Below are 13785 nucleotides of genomic sequence, written 5' to 3' on the forward strand. Positions count from 1 at the left end.
ATATCTTTAGTACAGACCTTTTATATATTAGTTATAATTAGTTAAACAATTTTACTATGCAATATTTAACCAAGCCAGAACGTTTTTATACACGGGAAAATTATGTTATACAACAGATATATATATATAAATATATATTATTCCCGCACAGTACTACACTTTAATACCCTTTAAATGCTTATATTTATAATTGTTTGTTGTAGGAAAGACTGTATTCATATAAAATAAGGCCTTTTGATTATCTTGAAGATTCTCTAGGTGTGGTTGACTGTTGATCCAACCTCAGGAAATAACACCTGTTGTTTTTCGAGACCCCCTATATGCAAATGACCCCCTAATGTTGAATTGTTTCATACACAATTGCAGCGAAAACCCTCTAAAGTTTCCAAAACTGTTAAAAAAAAATGTCTGTGAGTATAACAGAACTGATATGGCAGTTGTGCCAATGTGGGATTTTTTCATGTTTGTAGTTTTCTAATGAATGCCATTACAGTATTCATTGACTTAGGACTCAAATTGCACTTCCCATGGCTTCCACTAGATGTCAACTGTCTTTAGAAATTGTTTCAGGCTTGTATTCTGAAAAATGAGAGAGTAAGACCACTTTGAATAAGTGGACACCGTAGTGTCCCAGAGGTTTTTCATGTGCGTGACCGAGAGCATGCTTTTCTTGTTTTCCTTTTATATTGACGAAGCTATTGTCCGGTTGAAATGTTATTGATTATTATGACTAAAAACAACCTGAGGATTGATTATAAACATCGTTTGACATGTTTCTACGAACTTTACTGATACTTTTCGAATTTTTCGTCTGTCTGTTGAGCCTGTGGATTACCGAACAAACGCGTAAACAAAACTGAGGTTTTTGGATATAAAGAGGGACGTTATCGAACAAAACAAACATTTATTGAGTAAATGGGAGTCTGTGAGTGCAACCATATGAAGATCATCAAAGGTAAGTCATTAATTGTATCACTATTTCTGACTAGTGTAACTCCTCTACTTGGCTGGTAATTGTTTGTAATTATTTGTCTGCTGGGCCTGATCTCGGATAATCTCATGGTATGCTTTCGCCATAAAGCCTTTTTGAAATCTGACATAAATGGATAAACAAGAAGTTAAGCTTTATTTTGATGTATAACGCATATATTTTCAAGAATGTTCAATATTTGAATTGAGTATTTTTGAATTTTGCGCTCTGCAATTTCACTGGATGTTGGCCAGGTGGGACGTTACCGCCCCACGTACCCATAAGAAGTTAAGAATAATTGGTAAAAGTAATAATTTGTCAAACAGTCAATGCTTGTCTGGATTTCCTGAATCAGAAGTTAACTGAACTAAAGTGTTGTTCTCGTCTGTCCTCTTCCGGGATTATGGCGAAGATGACTACAGATGGTATCTAGATGCATGGAAGGGATCATTTGACCAAACAGGGTGTGGACCTCAACCCCCCTAACCAGCAGAAGAAATGGCGTTCACTACAACCTTGTCCTTCACCACTCCTACCGTGAGAACTGAGTCTGAGCAATGGACAAGACATAATGGACTGTAAAGGACACTGGCAGCTCAGGTGAGAGGCATTATCAAGGCCCATCCACTTTGAACATGTGCCATTGGAAGGACGAACTGAAAATCTGAAGAAGAACATCAAGACGCGCCAGAAGGAGGAGTGCCTGGTCAGCCTGGAACTGTTTATTTGGGTTGTGGAGTTCTGCACACTGCGAAATGTAAAGTAATTGAGACTAAGAATTGAGATACGGATCTGTCATTACTATGCCACTCTCGACAGTGTAAGGCAGGGATAAACTGGGGCTGTAATGATAAAAAGTTAATACTGGTAAAAACTGTCTATATTTGGTCCCGTTTGTAAATTTACATTCTAACTGTATAGGTGTGTGCTAAGTTGAGGGTCTTGAATTTGAGTGATAGACTTAAAGTGGACCACTGAAAACTGTTATTCTAAATGTGGGTTATATAACGTTTATAGTCGGGGTTATATAAGAAATTGTGCAGACTATTCTTGCCATGCCATTACTGGGGCGGCAGGGTAGCCTAGTGGTTAGAGCGTTGGACTAGTAACCGGAAGGTTGCAAGTTCAAAACCCTGAGCTGACGATGTACAAATCTGTCGTTCTGCCCCTGAACAGGCAGTTAATCCACTGTTCCTAGGCCGTAATTGAAAATAAGAATTTGTTGAATTTGTTCTTAAATGAAGGTAAAAATTAAATCAAGAAAAATTACTGACCCTTGAAGGAGACGCCTCAGAACCCTGTTTCCCTGATGTATTTTCTGTCTGATGAAGACGATGATAATCCATAACACAGAGGTAAAAACATTGAGTTAATAGTGCAGCATGTCCATAGCTCACGGTGGGGGTTATGTGAATGGTGCTCCCAAGGTGGAGTTAAGGGCCTACCGTCATGGTGTTTCGTGTCCATAGGCTCACAGTGGGGGTTATGTGAATGGTGCTCCCAAGGTGGAGTTAATTAAGGGCCTACCGTCATGGTGACTCATGTCCATAGGCGGGGGTTATGTGAATGGTGCTCCCAAGGTGGAGTTAATTAAGGGCCTACCGTCATGGTGACTCATGTCCATAGGCGGGGGTTATGTGAATGGTGCTCCCAAGGTGGAGTTAAGGGCCTACCGTCATGGTGACTCGTGTCCATAGGCTCACAGTGGGGGTTATGTGAATGGTGCTCCCAAGGTGGAGTTAAGGGCCTACCGTCATGGTGACTCTGTGGCAATATGTGTCTCAACAGAGCTATTGAGCTACATACTTTACTTTACACACAAGGCAATAGCTCTCCCATCAGTGATGTTTGAATTCATATGTTCCTTTCCCCCTTCTGACATGAGAGAACTGGCCAGGTGAAAGTAATGTCCAGCCACCATGTTACTTTGACCTCTATTAGATGAGAGGAGATAAGGAGAGGAGATAAGGAGAGGAAGACACCATGTTACTTTGACCTCTATTGGATGAGAGGAGATAAGGAGAGGAGATAAAGAGAGGAAGACACCATGTTACTTTGACCTCTATTGTGTTCTCAGATGAGTCCAGATAAAGGAGAGGAGATAAGGAGATAAGGAGAGGAGAAAAGGATAGGAGGCCACTTTAGATTGTTGAGATGCACCAATGGCCCTGTTCTCTTAATATCTTACAGTAGTAACAACATAGAATGATTAGTGTCCTGTTCTCTCAGTATCTTACAGTAGTAACAACAGAATGATTAGTGTCTGATCAAAAAGTGTAACATAGAATGATTAGTGTCAATATTAAATCAATATTAATACATATTGTGAACAATATTAAAACATTTCCACCTCTCTTCTTCCATCTATTACTGTACTGTCATATTGTGATCAATATTAAAACATTTCCACCTCTCTTCTTCCATCTATTACTGTACTGTCATATTCTGATCAGTATTAAAACATTTCCACCTCTCTTCTTCCATCTATTACTGTACTGTCATATTGTGATCAATATTAAAACATTTCCACCTCTCTTCTTCCATCTATTACTGTACTGACATATTGTGATCAATATTAAAACATTTCCACCTCTCTTCTTCCATCTATTACTGTACTGTCATATTGTGATCAATATTAAAACATGTCCACCTCTCTTCTTCCATCTATTACTGTACTGTCATATTGTGATCAATATTAAAACATTTCCACCTCTCTTCTTCCATCTATTACTGTACTGTCATATTGTGATCAATATTAAAACATTTCCACCTCTCTTCTTCCATCTATTACTGTACTGTCATATTGTGATCAATATTAAAACATTTCCACCTCTCTTCTTCCATCTATTACTGTACTGTCATATTGTGATCAATATTAAAACATTTCCACCTCTCTTCTTCCATCTATTACTGTACTGTCATATTGTGATCAATATTAAAACATTTCCACCTCTCTTCTTCCATCTATTACTGTACTGTCATATTGTGATCAATATTAAAACATTTCCACCTCTCTTCTTCCATCTATTACTGTACTGTCATATTGTGATCAATATTAAAACATTTCCACCTCTCTTTTTCCATTTATTACTGTACTGTCATATTGTGATCAATATTAAAACATTTCCACCTCTCTTCTTCCATCTATTACTGTACTGACATATTGTGATCAATATTAAAACATTTCCACCTCTCTTCTTCCATCTATTACTGTACTGTCATATTGTGATCAATATTAAAACATTTCCACCTCTCTTCTTCCATCTATTACTGTACTGTCATATTGTGATCAATATTAAAACATTTCCACCTCTCTTCTTCCATTTATTACTGTACTGTCATATTGTGATCAATATTAAAACATTTCCACCTCTCTTCTTCCATCTATTACTGTACTGTCATATTGTGATCAATATTAAAACATTTCCACCTCTCTTCTTCCATCTATTACTGTACTGTCATATTGTGATCAATATTAAAACATTTCCACCTCTCTTCTTCCATCTATTACTGTACTGACATATTGTGATCAATATTAAAACATTTCCACCTCTCTTCTTCCATCTATTAATGTACTGTCATATTGTGATCAATATTAAAACATTTCCACCTCTCTTCTTCCATTTATTACTGTACTGTCATATTGTGATCAATATTAAAACATTTCCACCTCTCTTCTTCCATCGATTACTGTACTGACATATTATGATCAATATTAAAACATTTCCACCTCTCTTCTTCCATCTATTACTGTACTGTCATATTGTGATCAATATTAAAACATTTCCACCTCTCTTCTTCCATCTATTACTGTACTGTCATATTGTGATCAATATTAAAACATTTCCACCTCTCTTCTTCCATTTATTACTGTACTGTCATATTGTGATCAATATTAAAACATTTCCACCTCTCTTCTTCCATCTATTACTGTACTGTCATATTGTGATCAATATTAAAACATTTCCACCTCTCTTCTTCCATCTATTACTGTACTGTCATATTGTGATCAATATTAAAACATTTCCACCTCTCTTCTTCCATCTATTACTGTACTGTCATATTGTGATCAATATTAAAACATTTCCACCTCTCTTCTTCCATCTATTACTGTACTGTCATATTGTGATCAATATTACAACATTTCCACCTTTCTTCTTCCATCTATTACTGTACTGTCATATTGTGAACAGTAATAATATATATCTGCCTCACTCTCAGTGAAATCAGTAGTACTGCTAGGTTTTACACAGTAATAATATATATCTGCCCCACTCTCAGTGAAATCAGTAGTACTGCTAGGTTTTCCACAGTCAAATGTAACAAATAAATATGTTTTTAGTAAAGAACTGTGGAAGTGGATGGCAATGGAATGGTGATGGAATGGTAATGGAATGGTGGTGGAATGGTGATGGAATGGTGATGGAATGGTAATGGAATGGTAATGGAATGGTGGTGGAATAGTAATGGAATGGTAATGGAATGGTGATGGAATGGTGATGGAATGGTGGTGGAATGGTGATGGAATGGTGATGGAATGGTGATGGAATGGTGATGGAATGGTGGTGGAATGGCGATGGAATGGTGATGGAATGGTGGTGGAATGGTGATGGAATGGTAATGGAATGGTAATGGAATGGTGGTGGAATAGTAATGGAATGGTAATGGAATGGTGATGGAATGGTAATGGAATGGTGATGGAATGGTGATGGAATGGTGATGGAATGGTGATGAAGGGGCTGAATAATTTTGCACGCCCAATTTTTCAGTTTTTGATTTGTTAAAAAAGTTTGAAATATCCAATAAATGTCGTTCCACTTCATGATTGTGTCCCACTTGTTGTTGATTATTAACAAAAAAATACAATTTTATATCTTTATGTTTGAAGCCTGAAATGTGGCAAAAGGTCGCAAAGTTCAAGGGGGCCGAATACTTTCGCAAGGCACTGTATATATATAGTAGCAGTAGCTAGTACTGATAGAGAGATGAGACCTGGGTTCTATCAGGTGGTCTATATATATATATATATAGTGGCAGTAGTAGATGGGGGGTGTATATGGAAGTACATTGGCCTACAGGACACTGTGTGTGTATTAGAGCTCCCAGTCAGGATTGTAGTGAGGCACAGATCTGGGAAAGGGTACCAAAATAATTATGCAGCATTGAAGGTCCCCAAGAACACAGTGGCCTCCATCATTCTGAAACGGAAGTCGTTAGGAACCTCCAAGACTCTTCCTGAAGCTGGCCGCCCTGTGAAACTGAGCAATTAGTGGAGAAGGGCCTTGGCCAGGGAGGTGACCAAGAACCCGATGGGAGATTGGAGAACCTTCCAGAAGGACAACCATCTCTGCAGCACTCCACCAATCAGGCCTTTATGGTAGAGTGGCCAGATGGAAGCCAGTCCTCCGTCAAAGGCACATGACAGTCCGCTTGGAGTTTGCCAAAAGGCACCTAAAGGACTCTCAGACCATGAGAAACAAGATTCTCTGGTCTTTTGAAACCAAGATTTAACAGGTTTGCTAAGCAAACTGAATGCTAAGCATCACATCTGGAGGTAACCTGGCACCATCCCTACGATGAAGTATGGAGGTGGCAGCATCATGCTGTGAGGATGTTTTTCAGCTGCAGGGACTGGGAGACTAATCGGGATTACGGGTAAGATGAACAGAGCAAAGTACAGAGAGATCCTTGATGAAAACCTGCTCCAGAGCTTTCAGGACCTCAGACTGGGGTAAAGTTTCACCTTCCAACAGGACAACGACCCTAAGCACACAGCCAAGACGATGCAGTAGTGGCTTCTGGACAAGTCTCTGAATGCCTTTGAGTGGCCAATCCAAAGCCCAGACTTGAACCCGATCAAACATCTCTGGAGAGTCGTGAAAATAGCTGTGCAGCGAAGCAACGCTCCCCATCCAACCTGAGAGAGCTTGAGAGGATCTGCAGAGAAGAATGGGAGAAACTCCCCATCCAACCTGACAGAGCTTGAGAGGATCTGCAGAGAAGAATGGGAGAAACTCCCCAAATACAGGTGTGCCAAGCTTGTAGCATCATACCCAAGAAGACTCAAGGTTGTAATCGCTGCCAAAGGTGCTTCAACAAAGTACTGAGTAAAGGGTCTGAATATTTATGTAAATGTTATATCTACGTTTTTTTTAAATGAAAATGTTCACACATAAAATAAACAGTTTTTGATTTGTAATTATGGGTTATTGTGTGTAGATTGATGAGGGGAAAAACACATTTAATCCATTTTAGAATAAGGCTGTAACGTGACAAAATGTGTAAAAAGTCAAGGGGTCTGAATACTTTCTGAATGTTACTGTATATCAGTATATTAGACTCTCTCTCTCTCTGGTCTGAATACTTTCTGAATGTTACTGTATATCAGTATATTAGACTCTCTCTCTCTCTGGTCTGAATACTTTCTGAATGTTACTGTATATCAGTATATTAGACTCTCTCTCTCTGGTCTGAATACTTTCTGAATGTTACTGTATATCAGTATATTAGACTCTCTCTCTCTGGTCTGAATACTTTCTGAATGTTACTGTATATCAGTATATTAGACTCTCTCTCTCTGGTCTGAATACTTTCTGAATGTTACTGTATATCAGTATATTAGACTCTCTCTCTCTCTGGTCTGAATACTTTCTGAATGTTACTGTATATCAGTATATTAGACTCTCTCTCTCTCTGGTCTGAATACTTTCTGAATGTTACTGTATATCAGTATATTAGACTCTCTCTCTCTGGTCTGAATACTTTCTGAATGTTACTGTATATCAGTATATTAGACTCTCTCTCTCTGGTCTGAATACTTTCTGAATGTTACTGTATATCAGTATATTAGACTCTCTCTCTCTGGTCTGAATACTTTCTGAATGTTACTGTATATCAGTATATTAGACTCTCTCTCTCTGGTCTGAATACTTTCTGAATGTTACTGTATATCAGTATATTAGACTCTCTCTCTCTCTCTCTGGTCTGAATACTTTCTGAATGTTACTGTATATCAGTATATTAGACTCTCTCTCTCTCTGGTCTGAATACTTTCTGAATGTTGCTGTATATCAGTATATTCGACTCTCTCTCTCTCTCTCTCTCTCTGGTCTGAATACTAGATATAATATAGAGAGCAGAGTGTGTGTGAGAGAGAGAAGAGAGCAGAGCACACAGAGAGAGCAGAGAGCAGGGAAAAGAGAGAGAGAGAGCAGAGAGCAGAGAGAAGGCTGAGAGAGGGCAGAGAGCATTAGAGAGAGAGAGAGAGGGGGGGAGAGAGCGGAGAGCAGGCTGAGAGAGCAAAGAGAGAGAGCAGAGAGAGAGAGAGATCAAAGAGAGCAGAGAAAAGCGAGAGAGCAGAGTGTGTGTGAGAGAGAAGAGAGCAGAGCACACAGAGAGAGCAGAGAGCAGGGAAAAGAGAGAGAGGGAGCAGAGAGAGAGAGCAGAGTGTGGGAGAGAGAGACAGAGCAGAGAGTGTGGGAGAGAGAGAGAGAGCAGAGTGTGGGAGAGAGAGAGAGCAGAGAGTGTGGGAGAGAGAGAGAGCAGAGAGTGTGGGAGGGAGAGAGCAGAGAGTGTGGGAGAGAGAGAGAGAAGAGAGCAGAGAGTGTGTGTGTGAGAGAGAAGAGAGCAGAGCACACAGAGAGAGCATAGAGAGAGCAGAGAAAAGAGAGCAGAGAGAAGGCTGAGAGAGGGCAGAGAGCATTAGAGAGAGAGAGAGAGAGGGGGGGGGCGGAGAGCAGGCTGAGAGAGCAAAGAGAAAGAGCAGAGAGTGAGAGAGAGATCAAAGAGAGCAGAGAGAACAAAGATAATAGAGAGTGAGAGAGCAGAGAGAGCGGGTAGAGAGAGCAGCAGAGCAGAGAGAACAGAGAGAAGAGAGAGCAGAGAGCAGAGAGAGGGAGCAGAGAGAGACAGCAGATAATGAGAGCAGAAAGAGAGAGAGCAGAGATAGCAGAGAAAAGCGAGAAAGCAGAGAGAGCAAATAGAGAGGGCAGAGGGAGAGAGAAGAGAGCAGAGGGAGAGAGAAGAGACCAGATAGGGAGAGAGAAAAGAGAGGGAGCAGAGAGAGAGAGAGCAGAGGGGGAGAGAGAGAGCGAGAGAGAGAGAGCAGAGAGAGAGAGAGCAGAGAGAAGAGATAAGGCTGAGAGAGGGTAGAGAGCATTAGAGAGAGAGAGAGCAGAGGGAGAGAGAGAGAGCAGAGAGAGAGTTGAGAGCGAGAGCAGAGAGAAGAGAGAAGAGAGAAGGCTGAGACAGGGCAGAGAGAAGAGAGAAGAGAGAAGGCTGAGAGAGGGCAGAGAGCATGAGAGAGAGAGAGAGAGAGAGAGGAGAGGGAGGGAGAGAGCGGAGAGCAGGCTGAGAGAGCAAAGAGAGAGAGCAGAGAGTGAGAGAGATCAAAGAGAGCAGAGAGAGCAGAGATAATAGAGAGTGAGAGAGCAGAGAGAGCGGGTAGAGAGAGCAGCAGAGCAGAGAGCAGAGAGAACAAAGGGCAGAGAGAGCAGAGAACAGAGAGAACAGAGAGAGAGCAGAGAGAGAGAGAAGAGACCAGGTAGGGAGAGAGAAAAGAGAGAGAGCAGAGAGAGAGAGCAGAGGGAGAGAGAGAGAGAGCAGAGAGAGAGCAGAGAGAGCAGAGTGAGAGAACAGAGAGAGAGAGCAGAGAGAGAGCAGAGGGAGAGAGATAGCAGAGAGAGCGAGCAGAGAGCAGGCTGAGAGAGCAGAGAGAGAGCGGAGAGCAGAGAGAGAGGGAGCAGAGAGAGACAGCAGATAATGAGAGCGGAAAGAGAGAGAGCAGAGAGAGAGCAGAGAGAGCAGAGAAAAGCGAGAGAGCAGAGAGAGAGCAGAGAGAGAGAGAGAAGAGACCAGGTAGGGAGAGAGAAAAGAGAGAGAGCAGAGAGAGAGAGCAGAGGGAGAGAGAGAGAGAGCAGAGAGAGAGCAGAGAGAGCAGAGTGAGAGAACAGAGAGAGAGAGCAGAGAGAGAGCAGAGGGAGAGAGATAGCAGAGAGAGCGAGCAGAGAGCAGGCTGAGAGAGCAGAGAGAGAGCGGAGAGCAGAGAGAGCAGAGAGCGAGCAGAGAGTGAGAAGAGAGAGAGCAGAGAGGCCAGAGAGAGGGCAGTGAAAGAGAGAGAGCAGAGAGAGCAGAGAGGAAGAGCAGAGAGCAGAGAGAGCAGATAAAATAGAGAGCAGCAGAGTAGAGAGTAGAGAGAGCAGAGGGAGCAGAGAGAGAGAGCAGAGAACAGAGAGAAGAGAGATAGAGAGCAGAGAGAGCAAAGGGAGAAAGAGAGAGAGAGCAGAGAACAGAGAGAGCAGAGAACAGAGAGAGCAGAGAACAGAGAGAGCAGAGGGAGAGAGATAGCAGAGGGAGAGAGAGCAGAGGCAGAAAGAAAGCAGAAAACAGAGAGACGAGAGAGCAGAGAGCAGAGGGCAGAGAGAGAGAGCAGAGAGCAGAGAGCAGAGAGAGAGAGCAGAGAGAAGAGAACAAAGGGAAGAGAGAGAGCAGACAGAGCAGAGGGAGAAAGAGAGAGAGAGCATAGAACAGAGAGAGAGTGCAGAGATAGAGCAGAGAGAGCAGAGGGAGAAAGAGAGAGAGAGCATAGAACAGAGAGAGAGTGCAGAGATAGAGCAGAGAGAGCAGAGGGAGAAAGAGAGAGAGAGCATAGAACAGAGAGAGAGTGCAGAGATAGAGCAGAGAGAGCAGAGGGAGAAAGAGAGAGAGAGCATAGAGCAGAGAGAGCAGAGGGAGAGAGAGAGCAGAGAACAGAGAGAAGAGAACAAAGAGAAGAGAGAGAGCAGACAGAGCAGAGGGAGAGAGAGAGCAGAGAACAGAGAGAACAGAGAGAAGAGAGAGCAGAGAGCATAGAGAGAGGGGGCAGAGAGAGACAGCAGATAACGAAAGCAGAAAGAGAGAGAGCAGAGAGAGAGCAGAGAGAGCAGAGAAAAGCAAGAGAGCAGAGAGAGAGCAGAGAGAGCAGAGAAAAGCAAGAGAGCAGAGAGTGTGTGTGAGAGAGAAGAGAGCAGAGCACACAGAGAGAGCAGAGAGCAGGGAAAGAGAGAGAGAGCAGAGAGAGAGCAGAGAGTTGAGAGAGCAGAAAGCAGGCAGAAAGCAGGCTGAGAGAGTAGAGAGCGAGAGCAGAGAGAAGAGAGAAGGCTGAGAGAGGGCAGAGAGCATTAGAGAGAGAGAGAGAAAGAGAGAGGGGGAGGGAGGGAGAGAGCGGAGAGTAGGCTGAGAGAGCAAAGAGAGAGCAGAGAGTGAGAGAGAGATCAAAGAGAGCAGAGAGAGCAGAGATAATAGAGAGAGAGAGCAGAGAGCAGGCTGAGAGAGCAGAGCGAGTGGGTAGAGAGCAGCAGAGCAGAGAGAACAAAGGGCAGAGAGAGCAGAGAACAGAGAGCAAAGAGAGAGCAGAGAAAGCAGAGGGAGTGAGAGAGCAGAGAACAGGGAGAAGAGAGAGCAGAGAGAGAGAGAGAGCAGTGAAAAGAGAGAGCAGAGCAGAGAGAGCAGAGAGAGCAGAGAACAGAGAAAAAATAGTGAGAGAGCAGAGAGGGCAGAGAGAGAGAGCAGAGAGGGCAGAGAGAGAGAACAGAGAGGGCAGAGAGAGAGAGCAGAGAGAGCAGAGAGAGAGAGGGCAGAGAGAGCTGAGAGCAGTGTTAGTGGAATTCTAAATTCCTCTGTATTATTTCCCAATCAGAATGAAGTACTCTGTCAATGCATTCTATGGGATCGTAAAACCCATGTTATTATTATAGGAATGGACAGAGCCCCAGTCTTAAACTCAGGTAGCAGTGTTTATTACAAGAGAGTACTGACCCAAAATACAAAGAACCTTACCTTTTAAAGAGACAACATAAAATGACATCATCAGTTTCTCACACCCTCTCCGATCCACACAATAGCACAGTGTCTTCAGGTCTGGAGATGTCTTCTACTCCCCTCGTAAAACAAACATTCCAATCTGTCTGAAAGATATGCCCTCCTTCTCCCTTTCCCACAAGGTACAGACAATTCATTTGTTTTACTTCCATTTTCAGTAACAGCTTAACCAACAACCCATACATTTCATACCATAACATAATAGTATTAAAATATGTGTTTGTCTAGTGTGTGTGTATTTGTCCAGTGTGTGTGTGTGTGTGTGTGTGTGTGTGTGTGTGTGTCTGTGTATGTGTGTGTGTGTGTGTCTGTGAGTCCAGTGTGTGTATGTGTGTGTGTGTGTCCAGTGTGTGTGTGTGTTTGTCTAGTGTGTGTGTGTATTTGTCTAGTGTGTGTTTGTCCAGTGTGTGTTTGTGTGTGTGTGTATTTGTCCAGTGTGTGTGTTTGTCCAGTGTGTGTGTGTCCACTGTGTTTGTGTGTGTGTGTCCACTGTGTTTGTGTGTGTGTGTATTTGTCCAGTGTGTGTGTTTGTCCAGTGTGTGTGTGTGTGTCCAGTGTGTGTCTGTGAGTCCAGTGTGTGTTTGTGTGTGTGTGTGTGTGTCCAGTGTGTGTCTGTAAGTCCAGTGTGTGTGTGTGTGTGTCCAGTGTGTGTGTCCAGCAGGTGTATGTGTGTGTGTGTGTCCAGTTTGTGTGTGTGTGTGTATCCAGTGTGAGTGTGTGTGTGTGCGTCCAGTGTGTGTGTGTGTGTGTGTGCGTCCAGTGTGTGTGTGTGTGTCCAGCGTGTGTCTGTGAGTCCAGTGTGTGTCCAGCTGGTGTGTGTGTGTTTGTCCAGTGTCTGTGTGTCCAGTGTGAGTGTGTGTGTGTCAAGTGTGTGTCCAGCAGGTGTGTGTGTGTGTCCAGTGTGAGTGTGTGTGTGTCAAGTGTGTGTCCAGCAGGTGTGTGTGTGTTTGTCCAGTGTGTGTGTGTGTGTGTGTGTGTGTTTGTCCAGTGTGTGTGTGTGTGTGTGTGTGTGTGTGTGTGTGTGTGTGTGTGTGTGTTTGTCCAGTGTGTGTATATCACTGACAGAGGGACACTGAGTCGCCTTCATCCCACCAAACCCTAAACCCTGGATAGAGGGGCTCAGTGAATGTGGAGGTGAATGTGATCAGGTGGGTCAGTGTGTCAGAGGAGGCTCTATAGAAGGACAGAGTGCCGGCTGGCCAGTCCAGATACACTCCTACTCTGTGGGAGCTGGAGGAGGAGGGGACGACTATGAGAGTGAGATTATTATTGTGCCTGGCAGAGTAACTGTTGTCAGAGCAGTTCAGACTCCAGGACTTGTCATTGTATCCAAGATAACAGTCCTTAACCCTTCCTCTCCTGCTGATTCCTTTATATGTCACTCCTATAACAGCCCCTCCCCCACTCCACTCTACCTCCCAGTAACAGCGCCCAGTCAGACCCTCTCTACACAGCACCTGTTCACAGTCCTCAAATCTCTCTGGGTGATCAGGATACGGCTGCTTCTCTGTCCAACATGTCACCTTTCTGTTCTCCTCAGACAGAGAGAGGAGACTGTTTACTGTGTTTAGGTCCAGTGTGAGATCACAGACATCTGATGGATGAAACCAGACACAATATTAGAAATCATCATCATTCACATTAGAATGTTAACTCACTTTTCACTAATTAATTTAATGTGGATGTTTCTAGGTATCAAAAGGAGAAGTTAAGGTAACTTGAGACTTGTTGAATGATCATATGTTATACTGTATGGTAATATAAAACACACTTATTCACATTAATTACACACACACACACACACACACACACACAGAACACACACAGACACACACACACACACACACACACACTGAACACACACAGACACACACACACACACACAGACAGACACACACACACACTGAACACACACACACACAGACACACACACAGACACACACACAGACACATACACT

General features: G+C 43.0%; 2 protein-coding genes across 2 annotated transcripts in view; one reads left to right on the plus strand and one right to left on the minus strand.

Moving 5' to 3' along the window:
• Positions 1 to 13785, plus strand: part of LOC139405168 (NLR family CARD domain-containing protein 3-like) — a 457948-nt gene that overhangs the window by 377648 nt on the left and 66515 nt on the right. The gene's annotated exons all lie outside the window — the stretch shown is intronic.
• LOC139405167 (NLR family CARD domain-containing protein 3-like) overlaps positions 12465 to 13785 on the minus strand; it is a 144434-nt gene continuing 143113 nt past the window's right edge. Inside the window, exon 11 of the mRNA XM_071147585.1 lies at positions 12465 to 13421. Coding sequence (XP_071003686.1) covers positions 12883 to 13421 — 539 coding nt within the window. The 3' untranslated portion in view covers positions 12465 to 12882. The remainder of the gene's footprint in view (positions 13422 to 13785) is intronic.

Source organism: Oncorhynchus clarkii, unplaced genomic scaffold, assembly GCF_045791955.1.
Source record: "Oncorhynchus clarkii lewisi isolate Uvic-CL-2024 unplaced genomic scaffold, UVic_Ocla_1.0 unplaced_contig_8549_pilon_pilon, whole genome shotgun sequence".
NCBI lineage: Eukaryota > Metazoa > Chordata > Actinopteri > Salmoniformes > Salmonidae > Oncorhynchus > Oncorhynchus clarkii.